At 36.9% G+C, this 23,462-nt stretch overlaps 1 protein-coding gene across 1 annotated transcript in view; it reads left to right on the top strand.

The window, feature by feature from the left end:
* The window catches only part of DNAJC21 (DnaJ heat shock protein family (Hsp40) member C21), a 31,033-nt gene extending 7,976 nt beyond the window's left edge, over positions 1–23,057 (top strand). Inside the window, exons 3-12 of the mRNA XM_020995611.2 lie at positions 541–664; positions 1,081–1,203; positions 1,523–1,827; positions 2,874–3,025; positions 10,139–10,226; positions 12,109–12,270; positions 12,747–12,789; positions 17,483–17,658; positions 21,934–22,009; positions 22,568–23,057. Of these exons, the coding sequence (XP_020851270.1) occupies positions 541–664; positions 1,081–1,203; positions 1,523–1,827; positions 2,874–3,025; positions 10,139–10,226; positions 12,109–12,270; positions 12,747–12,789; positions 17,483–17,658; positions 21,934–22,009; positions 22,568–22,732 (1,414 nt within the window). The 3' untranslated portion in view covers positions 22,733–23,057. The remainder of the gene's footprint in view (positions 1–540; positions 665–1,080; positions 1,204–1,522; positions 1,828–2,873; positions 3,026–10,138; positions 10,227–12,108; positions 12,271–12,746; positions 12,790–17,482; positions 17,659–21,933; positions 22,010–22,567) is intronic.
* The last annotated feature ends 405 nt before the right edge of the window (positions 23,058–23,462 follow it).

The following is a 23,462-nucleotide window of genomic DNA, read 5'->3' as shown; positions in this document are numbered from 1 at the left end:
TTTTAAATGTATTAAATAACATGCATAGAATTATGTAGGAAACCAGTTATATTGAAATACACATCAAAAAAGTGTGTGTGTGTGTGTGTGTTTGTTGTGTGTGTGTGTGTGTGAACATCCTGGAGGATGGCCACCCTTTCTGCCTTCCATAAGAAGCAAAGCGCTCATCCCCTACGCCCTCCTTTATTTTTTCTAGCATAGTCTCTGTCCTACCTCCCAGGCCTGACAGCAGCAAGGGACAGGAGGTGTTTATTTTTAACATTCACTAGATGGAAATACCATGCTTTATTATATTCCTCTCTTACCTAAACTGAAAGCAAGAATTTAATGAAGTTAATATGAAGTTGGGGTCATTTTCTTGTCAGCATTAATAATGGTTTGAGGAAAAATTACAAAGTCTTTAGATATTCTTGTTTTTCTGTTACATTTTTTGTTGTGTCTTAGACATATCAAAGTAACAATATTTTGGCTTTTCCAGAGTAGAACATTTTGAAATTCCTGTTTACCCTGCCTACAGTGATATTGTTGTATTTCTCTTAGGTATGATAATCATAGGGAGGCTCTGCTTAAAGGAGGAGCTGACGGAGATTATCAAGATGACAGCTTAGATCTGCTACACTATTTTACTGTCACCTGTTATTCTGGGTATGGAGATGATGAAAAGGTAAAGCAAATGCTTCATCTTAATGTCTTCATTTCACACCAAGCACTGCTGTAGAAAGAGTCTATAGGAATGTTTGAGGCATGCTGCTAAAAAAGGAGAATAAAATTACTTCAGTTTGCCAAACAGGAAAAAAAAATCACCTGAGTATTTTAGGTTTTCAGCCCGTGATAAACATTTAATCAAAATCATCTTGCATGTGGGTAATACAACAGTAATTACACCCTAGGACCAAGGTATAGTTAGGCTGTGTTAGATGCACTTTTATGGGCTTTGGAAGCTGGGGTTGATTTTGGTTTTCTTATTTTGGAACATTGGTGATGTTTTTCATGTGAATATAATAATGATCTTGTTCTGTAGCTGGAATAGGAAAACAAATACAGATTTTGTGTCCTAGTAGCAACTGTTTCATGTTTCAGGGCTTCTATGCAGTGTACCGTAATGTTTTTGAAATGATTGTGAAGGAAGAGTTAGAATCTCGGGTCGAGGATGACATTGAAGAATTCCCAACATTTGGAGATTCCCAGAGTGATTATGATACGGTAAAAAGGCCTCTTTTAAAAAACTACTCACTATTTTATAGTGTTGATTTTATAACTAATCTTTTAAAGCTAGTTTCAGCCTTTCTGTTGTCTCCATTTTCACATCTTTTCCTTGTTTTCTCTCCTCATGATGTTTCAGTGTCTCCTTTTTGCCTCATAGCTTTTTTTCTTCCCTTTTTGAATAGTTGCTTATTTGATAAAGATTTTCATCATTTTCCTTCCTGTCCTAAGAATGATAGTTCCACAGAGTGAAAACACGGCATAAAAACATTTTGTATCACTTATCCAGGTGATAATGTTTGCTTCTTTCTCCCTATAGGTAGTCCATCCATTCTATGCTTATTGGCAGAGTTTCTGCACTCAAAAGACTTTTGCTTGGAAAGAAGAGTATGACACCCGACAAGCTTCCAATCGCTGGGAAAAGCGAGCAATGGAAAAAGAGAACAAAAAGACCAGAGACAAAGCAAGAAAAGAGAAGAATGAGTTGGTTCGTCAGCTAGTGGCCTTTATTCGGAAAAGGGATCGAAGGGTTCAGGCTCATCGAAAACTTGTGGAAGAACAGAATGCAGAAAAGGCCCGCAAAGCAGAGGAGATGAGGAGGAAGCAGAAGCTAAAACAGGCCAAGTATGGCTTTGTCATCAACTTTTATTTTCATTTGTTTAAATAAGTATCCAAGAATTTAACATGAATCATGATAGCTTCCCCTTGGGTCCAATTCCTTAGCATTTATGCACATTTGTTCTGTGTTTTTTTGACAGCAGATTTTTTTTTCATATGATGTCAAAATAGAAAAAAAAATAACAACTTTATGTTGATGTTATTTTGCCTTATTGGTCTTTATGAATGACTTGTGATTTATTTTAAGATTCTTTGGTGTGAAATGTAGAACTCTATTTCTGATTCAGAGGTAGAGTGACATAATGAATAGCTGGCTTTAAATAAGGAAAACATAGGTTCAGTTTTTCCTCTGCCATTTCCTGGCTGTGTAACCCTAGATAAGATCTCTCAAGGTCTCTGAGAGTCCCAAGTTGTAGGGCAGATGCCCATCTGCATGTGTGGAGGGAATTTCCTCCCTAAGGGGTTCTGTGTTCCAGTGATATTACATCAGGGCAAGACTAAAAAGAAAATTTCTAATTATAAAATGGAACCACAGTATAGATAAATATTCAATTGATTTTAATTTCTACAAAGTTTTGTTATTAGAAAGTTGGGACAAAATTGGTGGATTCATAGTTGACATAGCTTTCTCAAAATGAATTTCCCAGAGTTAGGAGCTAAGCATAGATCTGTAAACTTAGATCAGTTTTCATTAGTACAGTTTTCATCATTACTTGAAGAATTCAGTAATTTTATCATTGTAACAACTTTCTCCACATCTTCAGATAATTTTTCCATGCCTTAGTAGACAGTTTTCAGCCTTAGTAGACAGTTTTCATGAGTCTCTTTGGGCAAAAAACTCATGATTTGGTAGACAGTCTCTTTGGGTCATGTCTCTCTATGCCTGCCAGCATAATAGCTAGCAACTGAGAAGCACATTTCCAATGGAGCAGACTTTTGAGCTATCTAATCTCAGAAATAACTCTATGGGAAAACAAGCCAGAAGTATATGGTTTGGTGATTTTTTTTTCCCCTTCAGTGTGATCTAAGATATTACTTACTATGTGTTTCAGGTTGGCAGAGCAGTACAAAGAACAGAGCTGGATGACTATGGCTGACATTGAGAAGGAGCTCAGGGAGATGGAAGCACAGTATGAAAAGGAGTTTGGAGATGGATCTGATGAAGAAGAAATGGATGAGCAGGAGACAAAAGAGGGACAGGATGGTAACCCTATTTTTTGGTATTCCTATGTGATAAGCATTTTTAAAAGCGAAGCACACCTTTTAAAGATTTATATCCTTTCTTCTCTCTCAAAACAAAAAGAGCCCACAGATTGAGTTAGCTGAGCAAAACTGTCTTTAGACTGAGATCTGAACTGCCCCTTAATTTCGCCAGCCTGTTTAGGCTCAAAAGAGCCTTATGAAAACACTTGTGATTGGTAGGTTCCAGTGTAGCTCATTACATATAATTCATTCGTAGGCATAGGGAATGGACCTCAGATTTCACTGGCATAGGGAATGGACCTCAGATTTCACTGGCAAAGGGCATTCCCAAGTGAGCAAACTCCCTCTACCAGTGCAAGCTGGCACCCTCTTTGCAACTGAGAGTTGGAGAGAGTTACCTGGAGTGCTGAAGGTTGAAGCAACTTCCTTGGTGTCATGAAGCCAGTATGTTACACAGGTGAAACTTGTACCCTCATCTTCCTTGCTTCAAGGAGGGTGCTGTACCACACTGCCTGTCAATTTATGCATGCATACTATAGATTAAATAATGTGCCACAGAAGATAACCATTGTATAGAGGTAAAATGTCATGTTGCTAGTCTATGAGTTATATATAGGTTCTTTCACAGAATTACAGAATTTTAGAGACAGAAAGACCATCTAGTCCAACTCTTGAGGACCGAAGAGTTTAAAACGCCTTACCCAGGGCCACACAAAGAGTTAGCTAATGGCAGATCTAGAACTAGAATTCAGGCCTTCTAGCTCCCAGGCAATGAAGAGAGTGCTAAGCTTGGAGTCTGGAAGATCTGAGTTAAAATCCAGTCTTGGATACTTCCTAGCTGTGTGACCCTGGGCAAGTCACTTAACCTCTGTCTGCCTCAATTTCCTCAACTATAAAATAGGGACAATACTAGCATCCACTTCACAGAGTGGTTGTTGTGAGGATCAAATAAGATAATATTTGTAAAGCCCAGTTGTAAAGCACAGTGCCTGGCACATAGTAGGAGCTATGTAAATGCTTATTCGTTGTCCCTTTCCCTTCTCGGGCTAGTGTTCTTCCCACTATATTTCATTGCTGGTTGTCATAGAGCAGTTTCTCTTTGAGCCAGTGTTTCAAAGGAATTTTCCCTTCAGGGTATCACAAGAGTATGAACAGATGCACTATACATTATACAGTCATCAAAGATGTGGCTTAAGCATTGGCAATTATTACTGAAGAAATTTTGTCCTGCTGCCTCTAGACTATTCTAAGAGTAATTAATTTGAACAGTCATAGGTTCTATTAAAATATCTATCTTTATAAGTATATGCTTGCTAATGTAATTCCCTCAAAGGGATAGTATTGCATATTCTTGTTTATCCAGGGTGGCTGGAAGAAAGGATTTCTGTTTAAGGAAATACAGTGAGGGGTGTGTGTGTGTGTGTGTGTGTGTGTGTGTGTGTGTGTGTTTGTGCATGCACGTGCACATGCGTGTAGAAGGCATTGCTCTGCACTGGTATAGGACCTTCCTTACCTGGGATCTTCCTAGAGTGAAGAAATCATAGGGCTACTTTAAAAAAAAGATAGAAAGAAAGAAGTAAAGAAGCAAAGAAACAAGAAAAGCCACTATGAAATTGTAGGATGGTATTTGTATTACTATTTTGATTAACCCAAATTTCCTATATGTAACTAACCAATTTTCAAAGAATTAGAATGTAACTAGATATTCTTAACACTAAAGGACCTACATAGAACTTTGATTGATTTAGAAGGCACTTCAGTGTCTTGCAATATGGCACAATCATTATGGATTAGAGGTGGTGAATACATAGAGATGATCTATACTGTTCTAACCCAGAATCACAAAATCTCAGAGTTAGAAGAGACCTCAGCAGTCACCAAGACCGTTCATATTTGATTTGGATTCCCTTTGCAACATTCATGACAAGTGGTCATTCATTTAAATTCTATAGACATTTATTACATCTATCTTAAGGAGCTTGCAATCTAGTTTTCACTTGACAGTATCTAGTGAGAGGGAGTGTATTATATTCCTAGGGCATCATATTGCACTTTGGGGTAGCTATGGAAATACAAAAGTAATACACTTCATGCCCTCAAAGAACTTAAATTATGCTAGAGGAAATGAAAATTATGATAGCTGACATTTTTGTAATACTTGATGGTTTGCAAAGCTCTCTACATATGTTATCTTGCATTATTCAATTTGAACAGAGTTGATATTGATGAAAACAACATCAGCGCAGTTCAAATGAACAAATAAATTTAGGATATATACAAAAAAATTACACAGTGATGGGAGAGGGGCTGGTAATTGAGGAAATCCTGAAAAGTCTCTTGAAGGAAGTGGTATTTGAGATGAGTATTCAAGGGAGTTCAGGGGCATCATGTTGTGGAGATGAGGAGGAAGCATATCCCAGGAAGGCACAAATACAGGAGATGGAGTGTCAGGCACAGGTAATTGTAAATGGGCCAGTTTGGCAGGAGCTTAAGTGTGAGAGGAGGGAATAATAGGTAAACAGTCAGCTTGTAAGGATAAGTTGGAAAGAGTTTGTGAGGGATGCCAAAATGCCAGTTAAGAGAAATTTGTTGCTTCACTTGAAGGCTGTGGGGAGCCAATGAGGCTTCTTGAGTAAATGAGGGGACATGATTAAGCCTACACTTAGGAATTCCAGTTTGTCAGCTGTGTGGAGGATGGATTGGAGAGGGAGAGGCCTCATGCTAGGAGAACAATTGTGAGGCTATTGTAATAATCTTTCCCAGTGATTCTCAAGCTTTTTGGTTTGTGATTCCTTTACATTCTCTTCTTTCTTTCTTCCTTTTTTTTTTTTTAGGCAGTTGGGGTTAACTGACTTGCCCAGGGTCACACAGCTAGTAAGTGTCTAATGTTTGGTCTGAGGCCGGATTTGAATTCAGGTCCTTCTGACTTCAGGACCGGTGCTCTATCCACTGCGCCACCTAGCTGCCCCAATTCCTTTACATTCTTAAAATTTATTGAGGACTCTAGTGAGTTTTTATTTATGTGGATTATAGCTATTGATTTTTACTATATTAGAAATTAAAGCTGATAAATGTTTATATTTTAATTCATTAAAATAATAACAAATCCATAACATGGTACCATGTTTTTATGAAAAACCATTAAATTTTCAAAAAAATTAGTGAGCAGAGTGGCATTGTTTCACATTTTTGCAAATCTCTTTAATATCTAGCTTAATACAAGACAGCTAGATTTTCATATCTGCTTCATTCAAACTATGTTTTGTTTGCAGCATATGAAGAAAATCTGGCTCCTACACATGAATAGTTGGAAAAGGGAGGAGTATTTTAATAGCCTATTTTTGATAGTAGTGGTACCCATGTTATAGGTTTATTACTGTTATTTTAGTGAATTAATAAGTAAAATATAAGCATTTATCAGTTTTGATATCTAGTATGGTAAAAAAATCCCTAGCTATTGATCTATTAATAGCAGTGGTCAGTAGGTTGCAGATTTCTACTCTCTTTCCTTTGGTCCTTTAGCACTTCTCCTTTTCCTTATGATCTTTCAGGGAATCACTAATGGTGGCTTCATAGCCAGTTCTTTGAATTCACTGGGTTGGAATTCATTTGAGTCTGGTGACCCTTGAATGCAATCAGGTGGTATCTTGTTATCTCTTTGCTTATCTTTGGTTTCAGCTACCTAATTGTCATTTTTGTTTTTTCCTTTCCAGTTCTAAGATTACTCTCCTTCTCAGAGAAAACAAAAGTGAATTAAAATTAGTTCTATCTTCTCTTCCTTGCCCATCGTCATAGTTCCATCCACAGTGAGCAGAGATCCTATTTCTTCTTTGATCCCTTAAGCCTTCTTTTCCTTAATGTAGCTAAAAACCCTTTTGTGGTCCTTAGCATTCCTTGCTCAATTAATTCTGAGCTTTAGTACTCACTAGCTGACATTATTCATATAGAACCATGCTGCATTTTAATAGTTATTTTCTATTGCCTGCCTTTACTTCATATTCTGTCAAAGTCTAAAAAAATCTAAGTTGGTTGATGTGTTTCCTGTTGAACCCCACACATCTTTTTAGATTGCTCCTCCTTTGCCACCTCATTGGCATTTTTTTCTTTGTGTTTTCAAAATTTCATTCTTGAGATCTTCTTATCCTTCTTGGTCTAACTTTCCTAGAGAATTTTGGATAGTGGTATTCTCCCATTTCCAAAGATCCATGGGTGGAAGAGTCACATTTGGGTCTGACATAAGACAAAAACTTCTTATCATTTATAGGTCTGCAAAAGTGGAAAGAGCTGCCTTGGGTGAGATTGGAGACTTCCCTTCGGAGCCTTTAAGCCGAGGCTGAATGAGCACCTGTCAAATGTGTTGTAGAGGGGATTCTGGTTTTGGTATTAGTTGGACTAGATGGCTGCCAAGCTCCTTTCTTTTTCTAAAATTCTGTGATATAGTCCTAGATTTCTTTCCCAGAGTCCTTTGAAATCTGTTCTCCTAAAATCCATGGTGCATACCAAGACTACATATGTTTTTCTTCTATCTCAAGTTCCAAGATGGAGGAGGTCACTTCAGTCCCAAGTTTCTCATCATTTTACTTCAGCTGCTAGTTCTTCTTTGTTGGTGATTATCAGGTCCAGAGTGGCAGCTCTGCTCATGGCTTCTTCCGCCTTTTTGAAAGATGATGTTTTCATGAAATCCTTGTATCGTTATACAGTGTTGTAGGTGGAAGGTGCAATAGATTGAACGGAAGTTTACCAGGATATATCCTGAAGATTGTTTCTTTTAGCCAGTCATTAAGAACAGTTTATTTATGTGTCATTTGCACAGCCAGATAGTAGTTAATGGAAAAAAGATTAAGGGAGTTTTAGTAGCTTACAGGCAAATCTCAGCATGAATCAACATTGCAATGTGGGAGCAAAAAAGCTTATGAGGTCTTAGGAAGTTCTAACAGAGATATAGAGTCCAGAACAAGGGAAGTGATAGTGCCACTGTAGTCTGCCCATAGACCATTCCTGGCACATTGGGTCCGGTTCTGGACATTACATTTTAGGCCAAGAGCATTGACTAGTTGTATAGGTGGGAGATATGGAATACAGCAGTCTTTGGAGAACTCAAAATTAATATAACATAGAGGGCAATGGAGAGCACATTGTGTGTGAGCTGGCTGTGATGTATAACCAACAAGGGACTTTGAAGAACAGAAGTAAAAGATGTTATCAGGAAAGTATGTGATCAAAAAAAGAAAGAAAATAGGCTGGTCATGTGGAGATCTTGAGGGATGACTCGTAGATAGCCCTGATGTTGTTCAGTTGTGAGTGAATCTTTGTGACCCCATTTGGAGTTTTCTTGGCAAAGATAGTGGAATGGTTTTTCATTTCCTTCTCCAGCTCTTTTTATAGATGAGGAAATTGAGGCAAACAGGGTTAAGTGACTTGCTCAGGGTCACACAGTTGGTAAGTGTCTGAGGCCAGATTTGAACTCAGGTCTTCCTGCTTCCAGGCCCAGTGCTCTGTCCACTGCACTACCTAGCTGCCCACAACAGCTCTAGTGTTCATTAGTATCCTTATGATGTCAAGAGAAAGCAAGTAATGCTGTCATCATGTTGGGTGGATCTCCTTTGATGAACTTATGGGAGGATACGGATAGGAATGCATACAGATTGGGCAGGTCAGTGTGGATGACTTGCTGTCTGCATCATTGGAGGAAGAAACATCCAAGTTGATGAGATTACAGGTTCACTTGAGTATTGACTCCTGGAGTAGCTGGAGAGTGAAGAATTCAAGGACCTGGGAATATTGAAAGATGAGAAGACTTAAGGGGAACATGACCTGGACATATGAAATCATGCTGTAAGAGCATTGACTTGAAGGAAGAGGAGATATTTAACCTGGAGAAGACTAGGTGTGGTGGTATTGAGGGAAAGGGAATAGATATGATAGTTACTTTCCAATATTTGAAGGACCTTCTTGTGGAAAGGAGATTAAATTTGCTTTTCTTTACTTTCCAGCCAAAGGGTAGGACTACAGACAACAGGTGGAGGTTAGAGAGGCAGATTTCTGCTAAATAGAAGAAAGAACTTCCTACTCTTTCTAAAAGTAGATCATACTATCTTGGGAGATAGTGGGTTCCTCACTGGTAGACATCAGGCAGAGGCTGAAAAACTACTTGTATGAGGCACTAGGTAGGGTATTCCTGTTCAAGGAATGGGCTTGGGCCAGATGAACTCTAATGTGACTTGAACTCTGAGACATCAAGATTTTGCAGTTCAGCATATTTATTTATTTATTCATTTATTTATTTAATAGAAATGGACTATACTGTTGCCCACATCCTCACTGGGTATGTGAATGCTGGATATTGTAACATTACAGTTTTTTTGACTGCTATGTAACCTCAGGTAAAGGGAAAATATCTAAAAAGTAAGTGACAAAGCTCGGGTTTATATAATCGTATGTATCCATGATCTGCCTAATAATGAAGAAATATTGGATACTAAGTCTGTTCAAAGATTGAAAGTCATAGTTGTAAACAAGTTTAATTGAAGTCTAACAAAGTATAAAGGTATAAACTTCATGGTTGAAAAATATGACTCTCCAGTGGGGCCATCTCAATCCTATGTTAGAACATTATTAAGGAATTCTAGCTTTGAAGGTAGTCTGTATTTTTTGTGTTTAGACCATTTCAGAATTGTTATGCAGAGATTTTTCAACTTCTCATCTAGAACTTCAGCCTGGAAAAAGCTAATTAGAATCCCTTTTGATTTTTTTGTTTTGTTTTGATCTGTGTTGAAGAACCTGAAGAATAAGAATACTAAATATATGTTATTTTTTAGGATGACATTAAAAACATTCACAGTTAATGCAGAATTGCTTTTTAAGAGGTCTCCTCAAGACCACAGAGTCTCCCTTGGTTCGAACTAATGTACGTTTTTCCACTAATAGAAAAATCTAGGTGTATTAAAGTTGTTTGGTGGAGGGAGAGGAAACATCCCTCTAGGAGATTAAAGTAACAATTTGCCATCTCAGTCCTATGTTAGAACATTATTAAGGAATTCTAGCTTTGACGGTAGTCTGTATTTTTTGTGTTTAGACCATTTCAGAATTGTTATTCAGAGATTCTTTCTTTTAGGTAAACTGAGTGACGAGGGTGAAGACACTGAAATTTATGATGATTTATACTGCCCAGCATGTGACAAATCCTTTAAGACAGAAAAGGCGTAAGTAAATTTTCTTCTTTAAGTAGATAACTTTGTTTTCTGCTTTTATTATTTTTAAAAAATAGGCAGTGATGCCAATTATTTTATTAGAAATAAGTATTTTCTGTTTTGAGATTCTTTAAAATCATTCCTTGTAACAATGACTTTATAAGGGCTCTAGCATAAGAATGTGTTTTGGACCAATTGCTGGACAAATTGGACACACAGTCAATAGTGCTTTCCTCTACTGATCATGGTTCAATTCTTGTCCTATACAATAGTAACTATAGTGATAATGATAGTTGACATCTACATAGGACTTTATACATTATGTAAAATATGTAATTTAGTCATCACAGTTGAGCCTGAAAAGGTAGATTGGATAAGTACTATTGTTTCTACAGATGGGAAACTGAGGCTTAGACATTAAATGACTTCCCAAGGTCCCATAGGTAGAATTGAGACTCAGACTTGTTATTTCTGTCTCCAGAGACAATATTCCTTTCTTTTAATATTTTATTCTTCTCTGAATGGTCCTACACATTCTGCCTCATAATTAATTAGCTAATTAACTTACATTTAGCAGTTTAAGGTTTGCAAGTACTTTTTTTTTTCATAACAACCCACAGATTGAGAGGGAGTGGAAGATTTGAGAAATTGACTTGCCCATGGTCATAAAGCCAATCAGTATCTGAGATAAGACTCAGACCCGTATCTCCGGACTTCAGGTCCAGTGCTCTTCCTTACTGATTTAGTCAACTGGGAAATATCAGTGAGATAGTTTTTTAAGAGATGAACAGGTCAAACTTAATGATTTTTTTATTTCCTCTCCTGGACTTGAGATCTCTCTATTTCCCCATACGTATTTCTGCTGCCAGCCCACAAGCATTGCTGGCTAACCTTGATGAGGTACAGGGACTTTATCCAAGGAGATCAAAGACAAATTCTGGAGATGGTAGGAAAAGAAAGGACTAAAAAGAACTTTGTTAAGGAAAGAACAGAGGGAGAAACATGGCAGTGATAAAGCTGCCTAAACAAAAACGTTAAGGAAAAAGAAGTGGGGAAAATCAACAGTGAGAAAAAAGGAAGAGAAAATATATTGGAGAGGTATAAAACACTATTATGTGAGAGAGACAGAGAGAGATAGAGTAGAGAGAAAGAAGAGAGAGAGAGAGAGAGAGAGAGAGATCAAAACCCAGTCCCTACAGTCACAGTTAGCAGCTCTCTCACTTCTCCATTTAGGCCACAGAAGAGAGGAGCCCTGGGAGGAGGAGGCAGGGAAGTGGGGTAGAGAAGAGAGAAGGAGCCTGAGGAGTTGAAGGAGGACTGCGGAGGAAGTTAAGATGCTGCATCAGCGCCATATCGGCTGGTAGTGCCACTTGGCACTTGCGCGGTCTCCTCTTTATCTGTTCTCTAATTATTTCAAGTGGCTTTTCCCTTGACCTTTTAGACTATGATCTCCTTGACAGGAGCAGATTTCTCTTGTACACGTCTTATATATCCCCAAATACATAGAGCTGTTTTGTGTACGGAGGAGGCGCTCAATAAATCTTTGTTAATGGAATGATAGGGAGGACAGAGCAGAGACGACATTGCTACATTAAATACAGAGCAGAATAGTGAAGAGAACTAGAAAGAAAATAGCAAGAAAGGAGGGGATGACTGGCAGAAGGAGAGGTTTCAGAAATTAAGAAACCAAGGCCATTGCTGCATCCATAGTTTTCTAGTCTATCAGTGCTTGAGCAGTCCTAACTTGGGGCTTTATTTCTCTTTCTGTTGTCTTCACTGCCACTTTAAAAGAATTATTTAGCATTCACTGTGTATAAGAACACTTTGCTGGTAATAATAATCATGCCCCATAAATTATATTGCGGTTAATAACACCATCTTGGTGTTCTTTCAGCATGAGGAATCATGAAAAATCAAAGAAGCATCGGGAGATGGTTGCCTTATTAAAACAACAGTTGGAAGAGGAGGAGGAAGATTTTTCAGCACATCAACAGGCAAATGAAAATGGATTGGATGCTAATGCAGAGGAAGAAACAGAAGATACACCAAAGCAAAAGTACTTTTAAGTATACAAAATTGCTATAAATGTTGTTAATATTAAGGGATAATTGTTATTTGTCTGTAGCATTTTCTCAAAGAAGTTGTTATTTTGTAGTACTAATTTAGAGAATTTATTTTCCTCCTCTAATATGAGGGATATATATCCTCCGAATGAAAGCAGATTTCTACTTGAATTATGTTTTTTTTTAATTACATTTTTTAAGCAGTATAGTTCTCTATGGCTAAGCAAACATTAGAATTGTTGGTGCTTAGTTAATTGCAGGCCTTTTGGGAGACTGGCAGTTTAATTTGAATTGCTAAACATTTTAAGTTCCTTACTGTGATTTTTTTTTTAAAAGTAAAAATTCTTTCATCCTTTTAAGGTTGGATAATTTTGAAACATTTTGTTCCCAGGGTATAAATATTTTCCTTTGGCTTAGGATTGTTAAATTTTTCTAAAATTATTTGATATTATTTTTGTTTACTTTTTAGACTTTCCAAAAAACAGAAGAAAAAGAAACAGAAATCTGTGCCGGTATGTTGAAAGAGAAACTTAGTAACTTTAAACATTAAGTGTCATTATAATCAAATGCAGAATGTTTAGCTGATACGAAATAATATATAAATTTTGAAGAGATTTAAAAGACTTCCATCCTGTATTTTCATTACTGATGAAAAGAGTCAAAGGGCCTAAAGATATTATTGGCTTTTCAAATTTTGAGGAATCTTTTCCTCTTGCATGTATAAACATGTGTTTAGAATGCTGTTCTTGCATTGACTCATAGGCAGAGATCTTTCTTATATCTAATTCCCCAACTGACTCCAGTTCTTCCCAACTAGAAAACAAAAAACTAAAAAAACCCAAACAAACCTAAAACAAAAAAACACAAAAAACCAAAATCGTCTTGCTGCAAATATTTCTGTGCATTCAGGAGCTTTTCCTCTTTCTTCGATTTCTTTGGGATATAGGACTAGTGGTGGTATTGCTAGGTCACAGAGTACACAGTTTAATGACTTTTGGGGCACAGTTCCAAACTGCTTTCCTGAATGTCTTGAGTCTGGACCAATTCACATACAGCGTTATCAACAGTGTGTTAATATGCCTGTTTCCTCCAACATCTGTCATTTTTCCTTTTTGTCATATTTGTCAATATAATGGGTGTAAGGTGGAACCTCAGAGTTACTTTATTTTTCCCTAATTATTAGTGATTTGGAGCATGCTTTTCATATGGTTGTTGATAGCTTGGATTTGTCCTTTGAAAACCACCTATTCATATCCTTTGACCACTTATCAAGTGGAGAATGGCTTTTGTTCTTACAAATTTGAATCAATTCCTTATCTATCTTAGGAATGAGATCTTTATCAGAGAAATTTTCTTAAAAATTATTTTTTCCTGGCCTACGTGTTTCCTTTTTCATTTTAAGTGCATTGGCTTTATTTGCACAAAAACTCTTTAATTTTATGTCTTCAGAATTGTCCATTTTCTTTTCTGTGTTCCTCTCTATCACTTGTTTGGTCAAGATCTCGCCCCTATCTATAGATCCAAAAGATAATTTCTTCTTTGCTCCTCTAATCTATTTATTATGTGACCTTTTATATCTAAGTCATATATTGACTTAGAGCTAAAATAAATCTTAAACTGCATTCAAGGGACTACAATTTTCTGAAGACCAAGAATCACTATAGGCTTCTAATCAAATGCCTACTTTACAAATTTTTCTATGTAATATGCAACAGTGTTTCAGATATCATCTCCAGTTCTACAGTATATATGGAAATGTGTGTTTTATTTGATAAAAAAAAAAGATTTTTTAAACTCCACATACCATGGGACCCTATTCAGTTATTAAGATATTATTTACAAATAAGATCCTGTTGGATTTTATCCAGTAATCACTAGAATAAGCTTCAAATCATTTTTACCACTGGTTTAAGATAATTTTTGATATAGTTAGCCTACCTGATCCTTAGGTAGGGTGGATGCCTTTGAGCCCATAAGAATAGGATGAATTGATGCCTGTATCCATTTTAGTAAGGAGGCTAAGGTGATTCAGTGTATTCATGAAAACAATGGATTTCAATTTATACCGCCAAATAAATTTTGTTTGAAAGGAAGGATGATGCTTTCAGAAGAACTTAGGTCATGCATACAGAGGCTAACTTTTCAGTAAGAATCTTGGGTTTAGCTTATTTTTCAAGAGGTTATGTTAGTTGCTTGTTCTTTAGTCATCTTTTCCAGGAAAGACAGAGTGCCATATTCTTTGTGATTAGAGTTTTCACTTGAGGTAGTTGGTTTTCATAGCAAAGCCATGTAGAAAGTTGGTAATAGATCTTCTTTGGTAATAGACACGATTATTTTCGTAGTTTACCATGTTTAACTTTATTGAGCTTGTTTCCTTATCTGTAAAATAGGGTAGTAGTATCTGTCCTACCTATTTTGCTGGGTCATTTATTAAAAAACAAATTGTAAACGTAACCACCAAATAAAATGAGCATTTCCATATACAAAGTAGAACAAAAAAAGGATATTGTATGTGAAACCATAAATTTCTGTTTCTTACATCTTGCTTTTCTTTTCACCTTAAAAAAAAGAAAAAAATAAAACTTTGTAATGAGTGTGTATAGTCAAGCAAAGCAAATTCCCACATTGGCCATGCCCAAAAATGTATTTGTCATTCTGCACCATGAATCCATCGTCTCTCTGTCAGGAAGTAGGTAGAGTGTTTTCTTGTTATTTTTCTTGTCCTCTGGAATCATTATTGGTCACTGCATTGATCAGAATTCCTAAGTCTTTCAAAATTTTTTCTTTACAGTGTTATTGAATAAATTATTTCAGGAGTTCTATTCTCTTCACTATCTTTGATATCCTTGGGATTACAGGCCTAGTTATGGTATTGCTGGGTAAAAGAGTGAGCAATTTAGTGGCTTCTTGGGCAGGGTTCCACATAACTTCTAGACCAATTCAGAGTTCTGCCAGCAGTATATTAGTGAGCTTGTTTTCCTGTAGCCCCTCATCATTTTCTTTTCCCTTGCAGGGTGTTTTTTTTTTTTTCTCAGAGATTGAATCGGATAACATGTAAGAAGTTGTTTTTATGGACAAAAAATTTTTTTGGATGCGATCTGTGATTTTATTAATGTAGGGGGACACCATCTGCCAATATGGATCAGTTGCTTCTTGGCAGTTTAAAGTCTTAAGAGTGTTGCTGGAGATAGAGAACATTATGAAATGCAAATGGAAAATTTTGATTACATTAAATTGAAAAGTTTTTGCACAAACAAAGCCAATGCAACCAAGATTAGGAGGGAAGCAGAAATCTGGGAAAGAATTTTTATAATCAGTGTCTCTGATAAAGGCCCCTTTCTAAAATATATGGAGAACTGAGTCAAATTTGTAAGAATACAGGTCATTCCCCAGTTGATAAATAGTCAAAGGATATGAACAGACAATTTTCAGATGAAGAAATTAAAGCTATCTAGAGTCATATGAAAAAAATTCTCTAAATCACTCTTGATTAGAGAAATGCAAATCAAAATGACTCTAGGGTACCACATCATATCTATCAGATTGGCTAACGTGACAGAACAGGAAAATGAGAAATGCTGGAGAAGAAGTGGGAAAATTGGAACACTAATGCATTGTTGGTGGAGTTGTGAACTGAGCCAACCATTCTGGAGAGCAATTTGGAACTATGTCCAAAGGGCTACAAAATTGTGCTTACCCTTTGACCCAGCAATAGCACTTTTTTTTTTTTGGTGAGGCAGTTGGGGTTAAGTGACTTGCTGAGAGTCACACAGCTAGTGAGTCTTATGTGTCTGAGGACGTATTTGAACTCATGTCCTCCTGACTCCAGGGCCAGTGCTGTATCTACTGCACCACCTAACTGCCTCCAGCAATAGCACTTCTAGGGCTGTATCCCAAAGAGATCATAAAAATGGGAAAAGGACCCACATGTACAAAAATATTATAGCAGCTTTTTTTGTGGTGGCAAAGAATTGGAAATTGAGGGGATGCCTATCAATTGGGGAATGGCTGAAGAAGTTGTATGTGAATGTAATGGAATACTATTGTGCTATAAGAAATGATGGCAGGCAGGCTTCAGAAAAACCTGGAAAGACTTACATGAACTGATGCTGAGTGAAGTGAGCAGAATCAGGAGAACGTTGTATGCAGTAACAGCCACATTGTGTGATGACTAATTTTGATAGACTTAGCTCTTCTCAGCAATGCAAGGATCTAAGACATCTCCAAAAGACTTACGATGGAAAATGCTATCCACATCCAGAGAAAGAACTATGGAGTTTGAATGCAGATGGAAGCATACTATTTGCTTATTCTTTCTCTCTTTTTGTTTTGTTTCCTCTTTCTCGTGGTTTCTCCCATTGGTTCTAATTCTTCTTTACACATGACTAATGTGAAAATAGGTTTAATATGAATGTATATGTTGAGCCTATATCAATTTGCACATCGTCTTGGGGTGGGGGAAGGGAGAGATGGGGAGAAAATTTCAAACTCAAAATCTTATGGAAATGAATGTTGAAAGCTAAAAATAAATACATTTATTTTAAAAAAGAAAAAAAAAGAGTGTTGCCTGGAGCACTGAAGGAGTCACATGATTTCCCCAGAGAGTCACACAGCCTGTATATGTCAGAGGCATCACTTGAACTCAGGCCTTCCAAGGCCCGCTTTCTATTCACTATTCCATCCTGCCTCTCTTTTTGGAAATTTTAAAGTGTTTACATAAGAGCTTTATAGGTGATGCATAATAACAGTAGTAACATAGATAGTAATATGTATCATTACATATCATTATGTGCCATAGTGTTGTTGCTATGCATTATACAACACCATTTTTCTTGTTATTTTGTACAATCATATGGCATCCAGTTTGAGCATGGAATAGAATGGAAAGGAATTTATTTGTACTTGCCCCAAACTAGTCCTATATAGGACAGTGAGATCCTCAGTTATGGACAAGCTCAATGTCCCAGACAATTGACTACCTCTCTCCAAAATACCTTTTTCAGTGGATATTCTCTAATACTCATTCATCCCCCTTTTAACTAGCACCTGGTTAAAGGTCCTAGGTAAAAAGAGCAGGGAAGAAGGCAAGACTGGCAGTCCTGAATGAGGAGGGTTTTGAAGATAACTGGAAAGTTGCACCTTTGTGGCCGAGATCTTTGCATTATCCTAATTCCATTAAAATGGTGTTCATTCTTTTTTATATAGATATATGATGACGAATTCAATAAAGGTGAGCCTGTAGATGAAGTGATTGTTGAATCAAAAGAAGCTACCAACACAAGTGAGAACAGCACCAAAGGGTTGGAAGACGGTTCCCAGGAAAAGGCCATTGCTTCGGAAGCTGATGAGCAGTCTGAAGATCCCCAAAGAGCAGAAAAAAAGTAAGGTCTTTGCTTTTTTCTTAAATCTGTTCATTGTTTCGTGCTTCCTCAGGTGTTTGAGGTCGCTTTTTCATCATGAAATAAGAATAAGCTTCCTCATCTGCGTAAGAATCTTGTCAGGCAGGGAAACATATGCACAGGTAGAGGAAGGGATCAGTAGGGATTACAGCAGAAAAATGTACAGATTAAAATGCCACTTCTGTTGCCTACATTGAAATAAGCAGTAGTAACTCAGGTTTTGCCTTGTTTGTTTTTTTTAATATGTTCATATTAAGCCTACAGTTTGAAAACCAGTAGCCCAAGTCACCATGCCCTCTTCCTTACCACTGGTGGGACTGCTGCCAGCCAGCCATACTGTGTACATGGTGGATGCTTATTAAGGTTGAACTAATACGTCTATAACAGGACTAGTTTGAAATAATTCATTTTTGCTTCCACAGAGTTATAGATCTAGAAAGAAACTCAGAGGCTTTGTTCTTTATTTAAACTTACCATCCCATAAGGATAGTAGTTGTCTAACTTTTTCTTAATTTTTAGAGAAAGATATCTAGTCACCTTTATTAAGCCTTTATTAAGCACCTGTCTTCATTGGGGGTATATGGGAGTGGGTTGCTAGGCATACCTATTGAATTGGACAAGTATAGTCTTGAACTCAAAATGTATGCCACCTGAGCTTGAGGATCCTGACAGACAAAGATGTAGATAGAAACCTGGCTATCCCTGCCTATCCTCTGTGACTCTTGCCCATGTCCTCCTGTAAATTATTCACGGGAGGTCTATTCAGTGCTCTGGGGGCCTTCTGTTATCTTCTTTACATCATGTGGATATCAGCCGTTATGTATGCTACCTATTGGTTATCATGTCCTCACTATACGACTAGCCTCTCTTTCTTCTAGTCAAATATTCCCCATCTCCTTGCTATTATTTCTTTTCTTTAAAAAAAAACTGTTGCTGTCTTCTTTCTTTCTTTCTTTTTTTCTTTCTTTCTTTCTTTTTTTCTTTCTTTCTTTCTTTCTTTCTTTCTTTCTTTCTTTCTTTCTTTCTTTCTTTCTTTCTCTCTCTTTCTCTGTTTCTTTCTTTCTCTCTCTCTTTCTCTCTCTGTTTCTTTCTTTCTTTCTCTCTCTTTTCTCTCCCTTCCTTCCTTCCTTCCTTCCTTCCTTCCTTCCTTCCTTCCTTCCTTCCTTCCTTCCTTCCTTCCTTCCTTCCTTCCTCCTTCCTTCCTTCCTTCCTGCAATTGAGGTTAAGTGACTTGCCCAGGGTCACATAGCTAGTGAGTATCATGTGTCTGAGGCTGGATTTGAACTCAGGTCCTCCTGACTCTGGGGCCAGTGCTCTATCCACTTTTTTCTTTCTTTTTCTTCTTTTTTTTTTTTGGACATCGCTCCCTTCTCAGTGACTTCTCACCCTTTGCAACAAATGTTTATAGTTGATTCTGAACCTCTGCACTCTCTGCTGAAAATTCATCCATTTTGATTGACTTCTGAAGTCTTTCAGAGTGGTTTTCCATTATATCAGGGATTCTTATCTTTTATAGGTTGTGAACCCGCTTTGGCAGTTTGGTGAAACCTATGGATTTTTTTTTCTTAGATTGTTTTAAAATAATTTGAAGGAAATGCTAAATTTCTATTAGAAGTTAATGAAAATAGAGATGTAATGTTTTTCTCATCCAAGTTCATAAACCTCCTACTTTATAGTTTTGTGGTCATTATGTAAATTTTTCTCCTTATTTCTGTAATATTTCATACAAATCTCCCCAAATTTCTCTGAATTCTTCATTTCTTGTATACAATAATATTCTATTATATTTGTATGCCACAATTTGTGTAGCCATCTACCTATCAGTGGGTACCTATTTTGTAATTTTTTGGCCTGGCATATAGCAAAGTTTGTTTTTGACTGATTGACTATTACAAAAAGTGCTACTATAAATATTTTTGCATATATGGGAGGTTTCCATTTATCAGTGACTTCCTTGCAGCATAAGGCCATAAGTGGTATTGCTGGAACAAAGGGATTGTACAATTTAGTGACATTTTGGGTGTAATTCCAGATTTTCCTGAATAGTTAGACTATTTCACAGATTCACTAACAGTGCCTGTTTTTCCATAGCGCTTTTCTAGATTTATAATTTTTGTCATTCACATCTTTACTAATTTGATCAAGGTTTGAGATCCTACCTTAGGGTTATTTTTATTTGTATTTCTCTTGTTATTAATTATTTAGAGATCTTTTGATAGCTTCATTTGAAAACTTCCTTTTGCCACTTTTCTATTGGGGAATAGCATTATATTATATATTTGTATTAATTTCACACACACACACACACACACACACACACACACACACGAATGTATTTCGTTGGACCTTTATCAGAGATCTTTCCCCAGGCCTATGTTACTCATATCATTTACTTAGCTTTTCTTGCATAACTTCTTGTTTGTAATGTCTTTGTGGCCTGCTCCTCCTCTTCATGTGCCTTTCTGTTGCCGTCCTGTTCAACATCTGTAACCCTCTTCAAAGTCTTGTGCAACTTATGTACTTTTCGTAAAAGTTTCTTATCTAAAGTCTATGGAAACTAATTTTAGGGATTACCTTTAAAAGTTTATATACTTTTTCTTTTAAAAAGAAACTATATGCTAAGTAAAGGTAACATCCAAAGTCTAGTAGCTATATATTATAGATGAAAATTCTTTCATCATATTTTGCCATTCACTTTGTTTTCTAAAATTAAATTTATTTTTTTTCAATGAACTAAAATCTATTTTATCTTTCTTCTACTTTTCCCTCCTACATGGGAAAAAGAAAAAAAAACATCGAACCAAATATTCCTAGTCAAGGAAAACATTCTTGCATTGAAATTTCATTCTGTAGCCTAAGTCCATCACCACTTTGTCAGGAGGTGGGTAGCATGCTTCATCACAAGTCCTGTGCAAACAGATGTCATACACATGGCCTACAACACTCCCTAGCGAGGACTGAGCCAAATTAAAACATGATTGGGAAATATTTAACAAAATAACTAAAAATTCAATAGAACGTAGATAATATTAATATATGGTGTTCTAAGTCAACATCCAGACCCTGGGGATCTTTATGTACTGTTTAGTGGCCACTGTTTCTTTTTGAGTTTGGCACCACTGCTGTGTAATCTTGGTTGGTCAGTGCGTTGATCGGAGTTCTTCAGTCTGTCGCAGTTGTTTTTCTTTATAATGTTGTTGTCACTGTATAAGTTGTTCTCCTGCTTCTGCTTACTTCACTCTGAATCGGGGCATGCAAGACTTCCCAGTTTACTCTGAATCAGTCCCTTTCAACATTTCCTACATTGCCATTCACTTTCTGTGATGATGTAAAAGCTGAAATTGCTATCCTAATGTAGACTTGACATCTTGCCGTAGGTAGAATCTAAAACAGTACTGAGTTGTTTCCATAAATCAAAGTCTTCTCAAACCTTTATGACCATTTTCTTAGGTAAGTGAGGCTATTCAGTTTATTCAGCAAGCATTTATTAAGCACCTGCTCTGTGCTGGGCTCTCTGCTGGGCACTGGGGATGCCAAGAAAATCAATCCCTGTCCACAGGGAGCTTACATTGTACTGGGCATTTAAAGATAAGGAACAATAAGGGGCAGCTAGGTGGCGCAGTGGATAGAATACCGGCCCTAAAGTCAGGAGAACCTGAGTTCAAATCCGGCCTCAGACCAGATACTTGACACTTACTAGCTGTGTGACTCTGGGCAAGTCACTTAAACCCGATTGCCTTAAAAAAAAAAAGATAAGGAACAATGAAATGACTCAGGAAGAGAGAATGCGTAACTGAATTAAAGGAGTGTTCATGAGTTGGAAGTAGAATAGAAGGGGTCTGGTGGGCACTGTTAGGTAATTTTTTGTTCAGGAGTTGAATATGGGTGAGACGGACAAAAGGGAGAGAGTTTTTTGAAGGGCAAGAGTTGCAAAAACCAATGTGAGTAAAAAAAGTGCTAGAAAATATTGGGGATTTGCTTTCTGAATAATTCTAAGTTTCTATTTTTATTTGTTTACTCAGTTATGTAACTTGGAATATATCTCAAAAAAGCTTGCCTTTGTTTTAAAATGACCATATATAAATATATACATATATGTATATTTTGTCTACTGACATTTGTGACTGATTAGAGGTTTAAATAAACAACCTTTTAAAAACCTTTTCAATGCTTCACATTCCTTGATAATTATGAGATAGGAATGAAAATGTAGCCAGTTTGAGTCAAATGCACTAAATATTTAAATTCTCTTTTCAGTATTCCAAAACCCAAAGGAAAGAAAGCCAAGGATTTGAAAAAATCTGTCAAAACATCTGATGAACAACAAGTAGTGGTGGGTAGAAACCATTCAATCTTCTTGGTGTAGAGACTGATGGACTGGAAGTGCTTATTTTCCCCATGAGTATAAATGTTATCCGAGTAACCCTGAAGTTGCAGAGGAAAGAAAAGGGGCCCTTCTTCCCTGGGTGCTAGCTACGTGCTAGGATAGGCTTGGTGCTCTGGGACCCAGCATTTAAACATGCACCAACGGCATGCTTCTCTTTACCAAGCTGATATGATAGTCGAACTGTTCTTCATGGTTTGTGGTTTAAATCACTTTGAAAACTTAAAGACCTTGATTTGAAAAAAAATATCATCCAAGTAGCACTATTCTGAATTTTCCTGGGGTTTAAATGTTTCTCTTCCCTATGTGGGTGTAAGTTTTGAATGTGTGTGGGGCTTTTAAATGTGTTGGAGAAGGATTCATCCTGCATCCTCTGGAAATATCGTCTGAGTTGAGTCTGAGTGTGTCAGAAACTAATCAGCTTTGAACTAGTCTGAACATGAAATACAGAAAATGTTACCAGGTGGTAATATCTGCTTTTATTTCCACTTCTTTCCCTCCTGTTAGAGTGACGTTCCTATCCGATGTACCACCTGCCATAGTGAATTTTCTTCTCGGAATAAGCTGTTTGATCACCTGAAGACCACAGGCCACGCGAGAGCCCCTTCCACATCCTCTCTGAGTAATGCAGCCAGTGCCCGGAGCAAGAAAGAAAAACGTAAAAACCGATAGGCCTTCAGCAGACAGTTTTACTCTTTGATTATCGCTAGAATTCAAAACCAAAACCTGGACTGAGAATGTTCTAAGGAATTATTAAAATGTAACACATCTGTGGAATCTGCAGTTTCCTGCAGTGTGGACGAGTATTTTTATCTTGTATAAACATTTTTGTTTAATATATTTTTTTTAAACATTTCAGTGACTGATTTACACTTTTGCTGTCTCAATTGAATGGAAATTCTCAAACGGGTGAAATACTCTAAAGCTCATCTTCTTGATTTATTCTGTTTCATGTGGGTCAGAAATGTACAGAGGGGAAATAAATTATTTTAACACATGGTCTTTTCCTGTTCTGTTTTCTAATTTTACCTTTAAGCAGCCCAGTCATCTTTATCCTGATTTGTTTTAAGTTATGTTTCACAGCTGGAATTAGGAGAGCTTTGGGGCAAGTAGGAGGCTTGGGGGAGGGGGCTCTTGTCCTTTTTCTTTTATTGGTCAAGGACATGGGTAAATAGGAAAGAGAGATAACTGAGAACCAGTGGCAGTGCTCAAGGTTAGTAGAAAAAACTCTTTAAAATATAGCTCTATTCCAACTTGGTGTTTTAGTAGCAATATGAAAAATGGGCACACTCCTTAATTTTTCAGATCTGAAATTTGAAATAAAGTAGCTGAATAGAAGGGTATTTATATTACACTTTATCCTTGGGCCCAGTGACAGCCATAAAATAGGATGGAGGAAGTA

The sequence above is a fragment of the Phascolarctos cinereus genome, unplaced genomic scaffold (assembly GCF_003287225.1).
Source record: "Phascolarctos cinereus isolate Bilbo 61053 unplaced genomic scaffold, phaCin_HiC Scaffold_4;HRSCAF=312, whole genome shotgun sequence".
NCBI lineage: Eukaryota > Metazoa > Chordata > Mammalia > Diprotodontia > Phascolarctidae > Phascolarctos > Phascolarctos cinereus.
Note: the sequence above shows the minus strand (reverse complement) of the source record. Positions and strands in the feature narration are given on the sequence as shown.